The sequence below is a fragment of the Silene latifolia genome, chromosome 3 (assembly GCF_048544455.1).
Source record: "Silene latifolia isolate original U9 population chromosome 3, ASM4854445v1, whole genome shotgun sequence".
Lineage (NCBI taxonomy): Eukaryota > Viridiplantae > Streptophyta > Magnoliopsida > Caryophyllales > Caryophyllaceae > Silene > Silene latifolia.
Window position 1 is genome coordinate 6,088,225 of NC_133528.1, and position 16,354 is coordinate 6,104,578.

General features: G+C 40.8%; 2 protein-coding genes across 2 annotated transcripts; both read right to left on the reverse strand.

Annotated features, from left to right (window-relative positions):
- Positions 1 to 716: 716 nt before the first annotated feature.
- LOC141645858 ((-)-drimenol synthase-like) lies at positions 717 to 10,827 on the reverse strand. The gene is made up of 6 exons (XM_074454038.1): positions 10,682 to 10,827; positions 2,894 to 3,161; positions 2,416 to 2,788; positions 2,129 to 2,341; positions 1,654 to 2,050; positions 717 to 1,284 (listed from the first exon to the last, which is right to left on the reverse strand). Exons 1-6 carry the CDS (start codon positions 10,781 to 10,783, stop codon positions 988 to 990), a joined length of 1,650 nt encoding a protein of 549 aa, XP_074310139.1. The 5' UTR covers positions 10,784 to 10,827; the 3' UTR covers positions 717 to 987.
- A 3,491-nt stretch (positions 10,828 to 14,318) lies between these two features.
- Positions 14,319 to 14,732, reverse strand: LOC141648578 (uncharacterized). The gene has a single exon (XM_074457307.1). The coding sequence runs from the start codon at positions 14,730 to 14,732 to the stop codon at positions 14,319 to 14,321; it is 414 nt and encodes a 137-aa protein (XP_074313408.1).
- Between the last annotated feature and the right edge of the window lie 1,622 nt (positions 14,733 to 16,354).

Consider the following 16,354-nt stretch of genomic DNA (forward strand, 5'->3'; position numbering starts at 1 on the left):
AGCAGTAGAAGGATTAAAAGATCAAGGATTTGCAAGATGGAATTACACTATTAGATCTCTTAATCAATATGCTAAGAACAGGATTAAATCTTATTCTCAGGCTAATAAAAAGCTTTCTGCTTCTTCATCCTCTGCTATTTCTCACAAGATTAGAGATCAGAAGTCGATGCAATCTGATGAATCTCTTAGAAAAGTCATGTTTTTGAGTTGTTGGGGTCCTAATTAATTTACGTTAATACTTGTGTAAGACGGTTTTACCTAAAGTTATTGTAAAATCGCTTGTTATCATTTGTAAATAAATAAAGTTCTGGGGATTTATGTATTTTACTTTTTTTTGTTTTTCCCTTCTGCCTTTGTTCTTCATTGTTGCTGACTTGCAATAGTCAATGTTAGGATTGGAATTCAACTTCTGCCTTTGTTCTTCATTTAGTTCAGCTCTTATTTTACAAATTAACTCTTTATTCCATTTTAGTTCCAATATGTTTAGTTTAATTCAGTTTTATTAAGTTTAGTTCGATTTAGATAATTTCAGTCTAAGAATAAGGCCTAATTAAATTGATTAGATCGTAAAATCTTTACATCCGAAAAATCAACTAAAAGAAATACATAATGGTGTTAGAATCAGGATCAACCACTACTTTTCGGATTTAAATCGGGAGTTTAACAGCGATGGCGTTAGTTACTAACTAGCGAACTAGTGAAATCAACATGAAATGATAAGAAATGCAAACGTTTTATTACATACTATCAATCAACTTACAAACACAAAATGAAATACTTTATTTTTAGGAAAATTGGCAAGCAAACACGATATATATGACATGATGAAAATGACCTGACCCAAATGACTTGAAGATGTAGACAAACCGAAACATGACTTAGAGACGCGATAATAATTAATAACACACGTAAAACATACTCACACATAAGTGACTTGGTCAAACCCAATTATAAATGCATTTGAAATCTCTCGTATGTTTGCCAGGTCTACATAGAGATCGGGTTAACCAAGACTGAACCGATTTTATCCTTGAGAATTTGATTAACATTAGTATAACCGTCAGCAGTGCCATGATAAATGACATGAGCGGAACGAGCCAAGTTGAGGATTCGAGTTAATAATGGCTTTGGTATGACGTAAGGTTTTAACATTGCTTTGTTTACAACTTTCCAAGCATCTTCTACTTCTTTGCTTAGCATTTCCTTCGCTTCATTCTCTGTCACCTTATTATGCTCCATCAAGCATTGCACAGATGATGCAACATGATTCCTACTCTGCTCAAACTGATGGTACAAAAAATCATTTTAATTGTCACACCGGTCTATAAATAGATAGATAAGACAAAAAAAAAATGTCTAGAAAATGACAACAAACTTGTCCCATCTATCTAGAGCTGGCCAATAGCACGGGTCAGCCCGGCCAGTGCCCGACCCGCCCTCAGCCTGGCCCGCTCCCTCCCCTGACTTGGCCCGGGTTCCATTTCCCAGCCCGGCCCGGCCAAACCCGCCCCTACCCCCTGGCCTGGCCCTGGTCTGACCAGAAGAGCCCATCCCAGTCCGGCCCTAACCTGACCCGAGTACAAGCTACATCTATCTACATAAGCAATACTTGACCCATTTAAAAGATACCACTTAAATACAGTAATTAGTTACCTCGTGACCACCCATGTCATTCATGAGTCGTAATATTGTGGACACGGCTTTTATAACGTCCGGGATAGGGTTTTGATTTGCCCATTCAAAGTATTCCTTGGAAGCAATCTCTCCCATGCCAAGGAAAGACATAACTATGCCTATAGGATACGGAGATGTTATAATGGCGTTCTCCATATACTCTTCATATGTCGGAACATACTTTTGATGACACCATTCCGCCTCCTTCATATATGCTTTCGATAAGGTTTTCACCTGTTGTCTAAGGTAGTCAACACAAAAGGCTCTTCCTTCTTTAGCAAGATCTTCCTCAGCTTCGTCACATGTTGTCACATAAGCATAGTAACACCATTTGACATGCTCAGGAAGTTCTTCGACGACATCTTTGTTCCATGGCCTGCAATTCATTTACATATACATTTATATGAAAGATATTATACGGAGTATATATAATTATGTTATCATCGGTTTATACCTTTGAAACGCTTCTGTAACGATCTTAAGTTCTTCAAGGGTTCCGTAAGCATCATATGTATCATCTAATAGTGATGTTGACTTAAAAACTTTTCTAAACACCTCTCTTGCAAAAGAAAACTGTGGTTCAAAAAAGACTCCTAGAGTCCAAAAATACGCTTCTGTAATCCTGTCTCGGCTGAATGATGCTTTCAAATGTAGTCCTTTCCACCACCTACATAAAAGTATACAACTTGTATTTTAATCAAACGTAAAGAATCAGTTGAGATAGAGGAAGTATAATATTACGTTTTTAAATCTTTCAGCTCCCTTTGGTGCAGTGATTGAAGGAAATTGAAATCGAGCTTTGCAAATTGAAGAACAAGATCGTTATGTGACGGGTCTTTCTCATAAATGGAGATGTAAAATCTAGCCTCGACTCGAGGCATGCCCAAGTGGAGAGGCTGATGAAGGGCATGAGTCACTTGTTCAGCAAGCGGCGAGCTTAAGTTGCTAGCCAGAGCAGTAAGATGAGCGGTTGTGAAGACGAGGGCTTCGTCTAGTATTTTGTCATCATCAACTCTAACATGTGAGGCCTCATACAAGCTTAGCATTCCTTGTACATCACTTATCAACGATTCCTTGAATCTTCCGTTTTCGTCCTTAAACTTGTTGAAAACATCTGTTTCAGTGAAGGGGCGTGTTAGGGTATAAAATCATTAACTGGGCCAAAGACACCCTTGTGCATGATTGGAAAGTAACATATAAAACATGATGTTAAACTTACCACAAGGGACGTAAAAACCATGTTGCCTGAAGATACGAAATCGAAGGGATACGTGATTGAGATCAGCATTCTCACAATGACCATGAAAGCTCTCATAGGCGAGCTCTAAAGCTTGCTCGATTTCCTTTTCAAAATGATATGACACGCCGAGACGTTCGAGCGTGTCGATAAATGTGAGCTGTTCCTGTGGCTCCTTAGCCGCCGCTAGCAGCTTCCCAACTTCCACTTTGAGCTGATAGATTTCTTGCTCCTTTTCTATGAGAATTTCCTAAATCATACGTAGTAATTCGTAGAAAAAATAATACAGTAATTAATAAACAACTTTCTATAGATATATATAATTACTTTTTGCTAAGGATCAGATTTTACCAGTAATTTTTTTCACTCGTGTAAATATAGGATTTCCAGGTCCAGTCCATTGGAAGTAAGTATAACTATTAGGCGTAATATTATGCTCTATATGAGGAGAATATTATGCTCCGGTTATTTGAGTCACATATTAGCTGTGTGATATTATTTGATTATGATTTGGTATCAATCTGATTCCTAAAATCATGCACTGTATGTATTATATAAAGCCTATGGCTTGATTAATAAGATCAACACAAATTCCTCTCTAATCTCTCTTACGTCTCACAATTCATCATGGTATCGAGCCAGGTTACACAAAAACTCTAATTTTTTTTTTTTTCGAAACTCAATCGTCTTCTTCCATGGCGGGTGACGATGCCATTGTTACTCAATCGTCTTCCAAGTCCGGTGCTAGCTCCTCGGAATCCGGGCCTATTGTTCATGCTAATGTGGTGCATACTACCACTTCTCTTGCTTCCTCAAACAGGTTATCGGGTCAGTCTTCTCCGTGGATAATTGATACCGGCGCATCTAACCATGTAACAGGTGATCTCTCGCTGCTTGTGGAGATGATGGATATTCCGCCTCGGGCTGTGGGATTGCCTAATGGGCAACGCATAATGGCTTCTAAAATGGGTACCGTTCGCATTAATGGAACGATATCATTACGGCGGGTTTTATTTGTTCCTCGACTTACTTGCAATCTAATCTCAGTGTCTCAATTGACAACTGACAATAATTATATCCTACAATTTGCTAATACTTCTTGTCTCATACAGGACCGTTCCTCGAGGACGATGATTGGAGTCGGTGAGCTACAGGATGGACTGTATTTGCTTGATCCGGAGGACAAATCATGCTCGGTTAATTCGGTGGGGCCAAGAGAATCTTACGAGTTGTGGCATCGCCGACTTGGGCATCCGGGTGAAAAAGCGGTTAAATCTATTTCTTTCGCTCGTCCAATTACTTTTAATAAAAGCTTGGTGTGTGATGTGTGTCACCTTGCAAAACAAACACGTACTAGTTTTGATTTGAGTGATAATACTGCTGTGGACATTTTTCAATTAATACATTGCGACCTTTGGGGTCCGTATCGTACTCTTTCTTCTTGCGGCGCTAAATATTTTTTAACTATTGTGGATGATCATTCACGATCCGTATGGGTTTATTTGCTTCTTGATAAAACTGAAGTCACAAGCATGTTTATGAATTTCTTAGCCATGGTCCGAACCCAATTTTCCAAAACGGTTAAGATTGTCCGTAGTGATAATGGGAATGAGTTCAATGCTATGGCTACTTATTTCTTGCAGGAGGGTATTCAGTTCCAAACATCATGCATTGGTACGCCCCAACAAAATGGGCGGGTTGAACGTAAACACCGTCACATTCTTAATGTGGCCCGTTCGTTATTATTTCAGGGTAATTTACCCAAGAAATTTTGGGGCGAGTGCGTACTTACAGCAGCCTACTTGATTAACCGTACACCCACTGTCCTTCTTCACAATAAATCCCCATATGAAGTTTTGTTGGGAGTTCCTCCGTCCTACACTAACTTACGAGTTTTCGGGTGCCTTTGTTTTGTTCATAATCAAAAAACACGTGGTGATAAATTTGAACCTCGAAGCCGTAAATGCATATTTGTTGGATATCCACATAATAAAAAGGGTTGGAAAATTTATGATTTGGAATCGGAAACATTTAGTGTCTCCCGTGATGTCTCGTTTTATGAAGACGTATTTCCTTTTCATAGCACAATTTCCACTTCCAATATTGACCCAGGCCATGAAATTTTGTTTCCCTTTGTTGATGAAGTCATACCAAATGAGCCCAGTCAAGCTGCCAATCCTCAGCCCATTACCAAAACACTTGAGCAAGACACGGCTGCTCTTAGTCAGCCCAATGCAGAGGCTACTCAGCCCAATGTCGTGAATGATGTCCAGCCCAATGCTGACAATAATGATCAGCCCAATGTTGAGATCAATGATGAGTCCAATATCGTTACCGAGCCACAACCTCTTGGTCGTGGCCATCGACTCAAGATTCCGAATTCCAGATTACAAGGTTATGTCCTTGGTACTACTAACAGTCCATCCTCACCAAGCTCACCAAGTCCGCCATCATCGCCCTCAGGTACTCCTTACTCTTTAGCAAATTACATTAATTGTCACAAATTTTCTAGTCGACACAATTGCTTTCTAGCAGCCATAACTGCAGGCGTAGAGCCTCCCTCTTTCAAAGTTGCAATACAAGATGACGGGTGGTGTCGCGCAATGCAAGATGAGATTGACGCTCTTGAATCCAATGGCACTTGGGAGCTTTCTGACCTTCCTCCTGATAAGAAAGCTCTCGGCTGTCGTTGGGTATATAAAATTAAATACAAATCAGATGGTTCAGTTGAACGTTTAAAGGCTCGTCTCGTCGTGTTTGGTAATCATCAAGTCGAAGGTTTAGATTATGGGGAAACCTTTGCTCCGGTTGTTAAAATGGTCACAGTCCGAACCTTTCTTGCTATAGCTGCGATAAAAGGGTGGGAATTACATCAAATGGATGTCCATAATGCCTTTCTTCATGGGGATCTACATGAAGAAGTTTATATGAAGCTTCCACCCGGGTTCAGTCGTGGTCATAACGGGAAAGTTTGTCGCCTCAAAAAATCACTCTATGGCCTGCGACAAGCTCCCCGTTGTTGGTTTGCTAAATTAGCAGGTGCTCTACGAGAATATGGGTTTCGTCAATCTTACTCAGATTATTCTCTCTTTACTTATTCAGCAAATGAGGTACGATTATATGTTTTGGTCTATGTCGATGACCTTGTTATAGCTGGTAATAATTCTCTAGCCATCATCGCTTTTAAGGATTATTTGAATCGTTGCTTTAAAATGAAGGACTTGGGCACGTTAAAATACTTCCTTGGTCTTGAAGTAGCACGAAGTAAGGAGGGAATTTTTCTCAACCAGCGTAAATATACTCTCGACATTATCACTGAAACAGGCTTGTTGGGTGCTAAACCTGCTCCAACACCCATGGAAGTCACACATCATCTTAGCACCGACCAAAGCCCTTTCTTAGCTGACCCGGAGTGTTATAGACGCTTGGTAGGGCGCCTCGTCTACCTCACCGTTACTCGCCCAGATCTGACCTTCGCGGTCCATGTTTTATCACAGTTTCTCCAACAACCACGTGAAGCCCATATGACTTCAGCTTTACGTGTCGTTCGTTATCTAAAAGGAAGTCCAGGACAAGGTATTTTACTGCGGTCCGATAGTAGTCTTACGGTTTCAGGTTGGTGTGACTCCGACTGGGGAACCTGCCCATTAACCCGACGCTCTGTGACGGGATGGTTTGTGTTCTTAGGGGACTCTCCCATTTCTTGGAAAACAAAGAAACAACATACTGTCTCGCTGTCATCTGCTGAAGCGGAATACCGGTCCATGGCAGCTGTGGTCTGCGAACTAAAATGGCTAAAGGGACTTCTTGCGAGTTTGGATGTGATTTTATCTTCGCCTATGCACTTATTTTGCGACAGTCAATCGGCTATTCAACTTGCACAAAATCCTGTATTTCATGAGCGGACAAAGCATATTGAAATCGACTGTCACTTTGTTCGCGATGCTATTACGGAGGGTATCATTAAGCCATTTCATGTTTCAACGGATGAACAACTTGCTGATATTTTTACAAAGCCATTGGGGGTCCGTCAATTTCACTACCTTCTTCGCAAACTGGGCACTCTTGATCTCCATGCTCGAGTTTGAGGGGGGGTATTAGGCGTAATATTATGCTCTATATGAGGAGAATATTATGCTCCGGTTATTTGAGTCACATATTAGCTGTGTGATATTATTTGATTATGATTTGGTATCAATCTGATTCCTAAAATCATGCACTGTATGTATTATATAAAGCCTATGGCTTGATTAATAAGATCAACACAAATTCCTCTCTAATCTCTCTTACGTCTCACAATTCATCAATAACAATTATGTTTCAGGAGTATTATATTTTGAAATATAGAATTGTTGTTTACCTTCTTGTGTCATCGCTTAAAACATTGTACTGTATATGTTGCAATTTGCATCATTCATGTGACTTACACCCAACATAATATTACTTCGTATATTTTTAGTTTATTAATGAGTCAGTTGTGAAAGAGTAGAGGAAGGTTGAAAGGAGAAGATGGATAATAACTCTATTAAAAAATTAGAACTATTTCCCCTATTTCAGTGATATGTTTACACTTCTTTAATTTTGTGAGAGAAAAATAAAAAAAAGTATAAATATATCACTGGAGCATATGAGCACTGTTTAATGAAAAAAAAGTAGAAAACAACCGTCAAATTTGACCGGTGAAATCAAGCGAGCCACTCAACTACTCAAGTGAAAAGACAAGTACAAGTATTGTACCAATATTTTACGGAATTCACTTATACTTGGCAAATGGGTCATTCTGGCTAATACTCCCTCCCAGTCACTATAATGTTCCCATTTTTTCAAAACGGATTATTCAACTAATGTTCTAATTTCTTTTTTTGGTAACTTTTACTCTTATTTTATTCATTTCTCTCTCCTATCACCAAACCCCACACAACTCTTTTACTCCTATTTTATTACTTTACTTTATGTTTTGGCCCCACAATTCTTTTAATAACTACTAATAATTCATCTTTCTCTCCTATCACCAACCCCACACAACTCTTTTACTCCTATTTTAATACTTTTCCTTAAGTATTGTGCTAATATCAAATGAGAACAATATAGTGACTGGGAGGGAGTATTTTATTATGAGTAAATTTGTAAAAAGTTATTTTTTTTTAAACACCAGGGGTAAAATGGTAAATTCCTTCAATATTTTCACTTTTCCCTTTTAAATTTTAAATTTTAAACAAATAAGTGACAAAGGGTAATTTAGAAAGTCCAACCATAATATAACTTAATAAGTTGCAAGTTATAATCAAAAGATATGGGAATAGCTAAACGATTTTTAAGGACTTATTCACATTTATTTTGTAACCACCAATGATTACTCCATCATCATCCAATCATCCATAGTTAGAATTTACAAGGTATCAATCTGCTTCTTTTTTCCTTGGCAAATATGGCAATATATACGAGTAAATTGCGTACATCATATGATGATGGAGTATGATAGTTCAAAAACTAAACATATTCAGCCGAAAATGTGTGAATAATTCAGATTATGTTGTCGCCAGAAATGTTAGGAATTTGTGCCTTGAATTTGTGTCGAAGACAAACTAAGCTAAGGCACAATTAAAGATACGAAATATGCTAAGGAAGAAATTGGAGATGAAACAGGAACACATGTCAAAAGAAGACCCGTATCCGCGCGAGTGAGCAATTCTCTACGGGTCGCATGCATTACTGATATCGACGCTAGAAATTGGTAATAAGCGTTGTATTAGTTGACTTTGTTTATGTTTCTTAGAAACTTAGTGGGTGTGGGTCCCACTAGTATATTAGTATCTGGTCTTCTATGCTTTAGTTTCGTACGTAAGATTTGGGTGGCTTAGGAAATTATTATTTATAATTTCTTATGTTAGTATTTATTTATTAATTAGACTAGTTATTTTATCTTGGGTGGAATAAATATATAAAGACCAAAGTTTTATTCTAGGTTAATTAAGAGAGAGATTTGAGAGCACAATAAAGAGGGTCGATTTGTGAGGTTCCTTCTGAAGAAGAAAACTCAGTTTGTTCAGGGTAGAGTAGGCAATGGGCGTCTTTGGCGCCCGCGTCTTGCCCATAGTGCCTTGCCCCAAAATTGGCCCGGCCCAGGCACGAATATTGGGCTCCTCGGGCCGTGCCGTGCCAGGCCCACTAATCCAAACCTACGCCGCGGCCCGCTCAAGGCACGGCCATTTTCGTGCTCGGGCCGTGCCTGGCCCATGGGCTTTTTGTGCCTTATTCGTGGGTCGGCCCATGTGCTTTAATATTTTTTTTATTTAAAAAAAAGTTATATAATTGATATATTTTTAGTACTTTTTGTTTAATAAATAATAATTAATTTTTTAAATATATATTTTATTAAATATTAATGTACTTTTTGTTTAATAAATGATAATTAATGGTTTAAATATATATTTTATTAAATATTAATGTACTTTTTGTTTAATAAATAATGATCAACGGGTCATTCTTCGTGCCGGGCCATGCCAAGCCCGTCGTGCCTTGTCCGTGCCGGGCTCCACCGTGCCTGGGCCGTGCCGTGCCTAGGCACGGATTTTTGAAGAAAATCGCGTCGGAGCCCGTCTCAAGCCCAGTCGTGCCGTGCCCGTGCTTCCTCGATTTTCTCACCGGGTCGGGCCGTGCCGTGCCGTGGGCCGTGCCTGGCCGTGCCGCCCACCGGCCCGCGGCCCTTTATGCCAACTCTAGTTCCGGGCTCTATTATTGTTGTTCGTCTGTCGTTGAAGATCGGAGGAGTTTGTTCAGATCTTGGTAGGCCTCAAGATTATTTGTCCTTCGTCTTATTGGGGTAGTCTCTTTTGTTCCTTTGAGACTACTATATTTGTTGGTAAAATAGAGTATACTTTTGGCTCATATTGAGCGCGTGTGTACCGGTCTACTGCTGTACTATTTTCTCCACAATAGCCAGTTATTTTACTGGTGAACCACGTAAATCTTTGTGTCAACTTTATTTACATTTGTTATTTATTGTTCTTATTGCCTTATCAATTAACTGTTTGGGTAACAGAACGCCTCCATTACAACAAAATTTGGGTAAATTTATCATAACCTTCTTATATAAACTAGGTACTAAAAATTGAAAGTCATTGTTGAATGACGGAACCAACACCATAAATTTTCGTTGAAGATCAAGACCAAAATTGTACTCCGTAAATCACTAAATCTGTAATGGAGTTGCGTGAAAGCACAATAAAAACTCACTTGAATGAAAAACCATTGAAAATATGTGACGAAGGAGAAACAAGTTGATCAAGAAGAGATCAGTTCATCATGCCCCAGATTGGATTTTCTTGCAGTTAGAATTTCAATAATCTCAATCCCAAAATTACCTTTGTAACCGTCACATTTTGGCGGTAAAATAAAACATTCTTGTAAAAATTTTATTTTTTCTTTATTTTTAATTATGGTGTTACCGAGTTTCGGTAACACCCGGTGGCGCCCTAGCGCTTTCCGTATTTTATAGAGTTTTTCTAAAATGTGTCATAAGGGCACATGTTAATAACCTTAATATGGTAAGATTAACAATATATTCTCACTAATATGTTGTCAATCTTACTATATTAAGTTTATTAACATGTGCCCTTATGGCACATTTTAGAAAAACCGTATTTTATATTAATAATTAATATGTCAATCATGTATTATAGTTTATAGACGATTCTATAGAAAAGTTGCTGAATTAAATATACGAGTAATAAAATAAGGGTATTGGAGGAAAGATTAGAGATTAATTACTTCATCATGGTGAGTGAGATTGAGGAAATGGTCACCCCAATGGCATGGATGAAACCCTGCAATCGGACGAAAAATTTGGTTGGTTGAGGATTGATTAGCCATTTTCCTTCAAGCTTAATATTTATTATTATTACTTGTTTAAGTTGTAATTTACACCAATTGCAGTATTCCTTTATATAGGGGTCCGGGGCCCTCCGGGCTAGAACACATGAAACGCATGTTTCAAATTAAAAAATTTAAATCATCAAAGTTAATAATCACTCAAATCTCAAGGGTACCAGGAAAGATCCTTGTATAACTATAGACGGATAGTGTCCGTCTGTAATGAAAATATGTGTGTCTATTATTACTAAGATTTTGTAAAGCTGGGTAGTGGAAGTGGGTGGGAAATGGATACCCCCATTTGCACTACCCACTTTAATTTGTGAGAGGGACACTATCCGTCTATAGCTATAGACGGATAGTGTCCGTCTATAATGAGACGGACTGTAATAGACATAGGCTGATAGTTGATAGACATATCACCTGATGAGTGATGACGTTGTCATCCTACTCTATTCGTTAGTAGACCTGGCATAACAAACTTGGCTAGAATAACCCGACCCACGCCTGAAATAGGGGCCTCGGCTAGAACACATGAAAAGCATGTTTCAAATGAAAAAAATTTAAATCATCAAAGTTAATAATCACTCAAATCCCAATGGTACCAATCAAGAAAGATACTCGTATATATTTCTGAAAAAACAGCTTTACAAAATCTTACTCTCTCCGTATCACACCAAAGATAACGTAGGGAAAATTGGAGTATTTAAGAAAAAGTGGAAAAAGTAAGGGAAAAAATAGGTGTGGTATGTAATTGTGAATTTAATTGTGGGTTAGTAGGTGAGATATATAATGACATTTTGTGTAAATATCAAATGGGTATAAGGATAACTTGGTAATGTTGTGGGCCAAATAAGGAATGTTACTTTTGGTGTGATACGTCCATTTATAGTAAGTGTTACCTTTGGTCTGGTACGGAGGGAGTAGTAATAATAGACATAGGCTGATATTGTCGTCCTACTCTATTTGTCCGTAGACCTAGCATAACAAACCCGACCCGAGCAATTGGACCCACGCCTGAAATAAAGATTCGAATCTAACCTGAAACTTGAATTGACCAAACAATATTCATTCCCGCTCAAAGTTTATTATCGTATAGTGGTCGTTACCCTCAAATGACTTAAACCCACCCGAAAATGACATAAACCTATATGACCCAACCCGGCCTGAGTTTTGCAAACCCGAACAACTTGAATCTGAATTGGTATGATTAAAACTCAGACTCGATTGACTCGTTTGCGAGGTTTAATAGTCGTCGGGTAAGACGGGACTCCCAAAAGGTGTGATGCTAATTTTTTTTTTTGGTACAACGAAGCGCGCACTTGGTCGCATTATAATAGATGGGAGGGGAAATCGAACCCGGGACTTATTGTCCACAATACCTCCGTCTTAACCACTAGACTAAGACATCTTCGGTAGGTGTGAGGCTAAATTGCTAATGCATAAAATATTAAAACTCAAGAGAATAGTGACAACTGTCGGCCAATAAGTGGACAGTGAGAATCCCAGCCTTTATTTCCAAAGTGAGGACGTAATACCCTGCGTATTGCCAATTTGCCACTAATTTATTAGCAAGTGTCCTGCTGTACGAGCCATTTTGCACGCAACACCGTTTACAATTAGACTCAATATATATTAATATATTCGTCTAAAGTGAAAGACGGGTCAAATATGCTTATAGTAGTGATATTTTTTGGCCACATTATGCAACTTGTTGTTTTCTTATGCTTAAAGTGGGTGGATATTTAGCCCGTCTATAACTATAAACGGATATCTGTTAAACGTGATTGAAGGTGAATTGTGTGTATTATTGAGAGCCCTTACTTGGCTTAAATAGCAATACAAAAAGATATCGTATCTCTAACAATATGTTAATTACATGGAAAGATAATAATAGCTAATAACAATATAACAATAATATGGAATAAGGAATATCCTCCTAATACCCCCCCCCCCCCCTTCAAGCTGGAGCGTGAAGGTCGAGAACGCCGAGTGTCACGGTCCGAAACTTTGAGTCGGGGCGTGACGCGCACCTTTGTCTAAACGCTTTGACAAGAATGAAAGCGAGAGCGTTAGGCACTAGTGTTTGTCAAGCACTAGGCACTCGTAATCGGTCTCGGGTTGTGGGTGTCGAAATCCTAGTCTCGATCGACACACACGGGCTTGTTAGAAAGGTGAAGGCAAGAGTCATTCACAAGAAAGCAACAACAAGCAATAAGAAGGCAACTTGGTGGGAAGCAGATGTTTGATTGACTAGTACTCCCCAAAGAGGGAAATTTGATATTTACATCCTGGTAGCAGGAAACATTGATTTTACAAGTTTAGTTCAGAATAGCGATATACCTATTTATGGAAATAAAGCTATTCTAAAACTAAGCTAAACTAAGAACTTACTTACTAAAAAAGTACAAGGAAAATAAAATTACATAAGCATAAATAAAACTAAGGGTTCAAGTGTGCGGATCATCACACTCTCCCCCACCTAATCTGCTGTCAGTCTCGCAACGCTTCAAAATCTTCATGGTCGGTTCGGTCGGTGATGTCGCCGGGAAGTTGATTGGAGCGGATGTTGGCGCGCTTGCTCTTGTTGCGGGTGGGATCTTCGGGATCCGGATGGTAAGGCTTTAGACGGCTCACATGAAAGACGGGGTGACACTTCATCCAGCGGGCGGTCCGGCTTGTATGCTACTTCCCCAATCCGTTTGGTCACTTGGATTGGGCCTTCGTACTTCCGCACTAGACGCTTGTCTCGGCCTCGGAGGAATCTCATCTGCTCTTTGTTCAGCTTCACCATGACCATGTCGCCTACTTTAAACTCCCTTGGTCTCCGATTCTGATCCGCCCACTTCTTCATGCGGCGAGACGCTTTCTCCAAGTAAGCTCGAGCAATTTCGGCATTCACGTTCCATTCTTTCACATATTCGTGGGCTTTCTTTGTCCGGCCTCCATACGTATCTGCAACTGTGGGAGGCAATAGCGGTTGTTGACAGAACCAGCTCAAACGGGCTCTTGTTGGATGAAGAGCTCGTCGCACATTAAAAGAATCGGGCAACATCAAGGAGTCTTACCCACTCCATTTGAGTTGCCCCAACAAAGTGTCTCAAATACTCTTCCAGCATGCTATTGAATCGTTCAGTCTGGCCATCCGTTTGAGGATGGTAACTTGAGGACATCCGCAGCTTTGAACCCAAGAGATTGAACAATTCCCCCCAAAATAGTCCCGTGAAGCGAGAATCGCGGTCACTGACTATACTTTGAGGCAATCCCCAGTATTTCACAACATGTCTGAAGAACATGGTGGCCGTTTCTTCAGCGCTACACGCCTTAGGAAGAGGAATGAAAGTCGCGTATTTTGAGAATCGATCCACAATGACAAGGATCACACTTAACGCCCTACCTTCGGCAACCCGAGAGATAAAGTCCATAGAGATACTCTCCCATGGTCGTGTAGGCACGGGCAACGGATTTAACACCCCGCTCGTTTCTCTCCCTTATCTTGCGGAAAATGAGGCATGTCTTCGTGTACTCCATCACATCATCCTTCATCGGGGCCGTAGTAACTTCTCTTCAATAGGCATAAGGTTCTCTGCCATCCCGGATGACCCGCCCACAAGGTATCATGGCACTCCTGTAGAAGCATCTTCCTCAACCCGGCCGCCTTTGGAACAAAGATGCGATGTCCTTTCGTGAATAAAAACCCATCTGCCACCCAAAACTTGCGAGTCTTTCCTTCTAAGGCCAACTGTTTCAGAGTCCTCGCCATTGGGTCTTGGTCGAGGTGTTCCTTTGCCTTAGCTCGAATATCTGTGACCACGGTGGTGGTGGACAAATGAGCAATCGTGTGTAATGTAGCCAAATCACATCGTCGGCTTAGGGCATCAGCGACTCTGTTTGCGGCTCCCGGTGCGTAAGCAAATTCCACATCGAACTCGCCAACAACTCTTGCCATCTAGCTTGTCGGCTTGTCGGCTTGGGCTGAGTCGGGAAGTGAGACGCAGCGGTATTATCGGTCTTGACAACGAACTTTGATCCCAAGAGATAATGCCTCCATCCCCGCAAGCAATGAACAATAGCTAGGAGTTCTTTCTCTTGTACCGCATAACGAGTCTCGGCTCCATTAAACTTTCTGCTCTCGAAAGCCACAGGGTGACCCTCTTGGAGTAGCACCCCCCGAAGGCGTAATCAGATGCATCCGTCTCAACTTCAAAAGGCTTCGTGATATCCGGCAACGCCAAGACCGGTTCCTGTACCACCGCTTCCTTGAGCTTCTCAAAGGCCCTCTTCTTGTCGATAGACCACTCCCACTTAGTATCCTTCTTCAACAAGTCGGTGAGCGGGGAAGCAATTTTTGAATACGCTCGGATGAATCTTCGATAATAGTTTGCGAGCCCCAAGAAAGACCGGAGCTCGAGACACATTCCCCTGGGGTTCCCAGATCCTTGATAGCGGCAATCTTCTTCGGGTCCATCTTCGTTTGCCTTTGCCCACTATGTGACCAAGGAAATTCACTTCAGGTTGGGCAAATTCACATTTCTCTCTCTTCACGAATAGGTGGTTCTCTCGGAGCTTCGCGAACACCAACTCCAAGTGTTTTACGTGTTCCGCCAACGAGCGACTATATACAACGATATCTTCTAGATATACCACCACGAATTTGTCCAGGTACTCGTGGAAAACATGGTTCATCAACGTACAAAACGTTGCAGGGGCGTTTGTCAAGCCGAAAGGCATGACCAACCATTCAAAAGACCCATACCTCGTCACACAAGCAGTCTTCGGCTCATCTCCTTCGGCAATTCGAACTTGATGATAACCAGATCTTAGGTCGAGCTTGGTGAAGTATACAGCGCCTTGTAATTGATCGAACAAATCCGCTACCAATGGGATGGGGTAGCGGTTCCTCACCGTCAGCTTGTTCGAGCCGGTAGTCGATACACAATCTCGGACTACCGTCCTGTTTTTTCCGGAAGAGCACGGGGGCTCCATAGGGAGCTTTGGAAGGTCGTATCGACCCCGAGCGAATCGAACGTCTAGTTGTCTTCGTAGTTCCGCTAATTCGGGAGGCGCCATCCGATATGGCCCTCGAGCGGGGAGGTCTTGTGCCGGGAGTAATTCAATTTGATGGTCTACCGAACGTCGGGGTGGCAGACTCATAGGTAGCTGATCAGGCATCAAGTCCTTATTGTCTTCTAGCACCTTCTCTACTTGTGGGTCTACACATTCAGCAAAAGTGTCTTCTTTCATGGACATTGTACACAAGTATGTAGGCTCTCCCTTTTGAAGTCCCCTCTTCAACTGCATTGCCGAGAGGAGTGGCCCCTTTTGCTTTCGGTTAGTTTCAACAGCTTTCACAAGACATGGTTTTGATCCCACCATTATTAAAGATCCATTGTGGGGCGCCAGAAAGGTTGGGGCCCGCTTCAGAAAATCCATGCCGAGGACGATCTTAAAGTCATCCATCGGGACGCTGGTGAAGTCGAGCTTCCCTGTCCACTCGCCCATCTTGATCACCACTTCTCTAGCCACGCCCTGAATTGGCAAGGCTTTGGAGTTGACAGCTTTCATGCTTCC

Coding starts and splice junctions, on each gene's coding strand:
- LOC141645858 (XM_074454038.1), bottom strand. CDS start 10,783: ATGGCTAATCAATCCTCAACCAACCAAATTTTTCGTCCGATTGCAGGG. Junction 3,162..10,681: donor ATCTCACTCACCATGATGAA/GTAATTAATCTC, acceptor CGTATGATTTAG/GAAATTCTCATAGAAAAGGA. Junction 1,285..1,653: donor ATGACATGGGTGGTCACGAG/GTAACTAATTAC, acceptor TTGTACCATCAG/TTTGAGCAGAGTAGGAATCA.
- LOC141648578 (XM_074457307.1), bottom strand. CDS start 14,732: ATGGCAAGAGTTGTTGGCGAGTTCGATGTGGAATTTGCTTACGCACCG.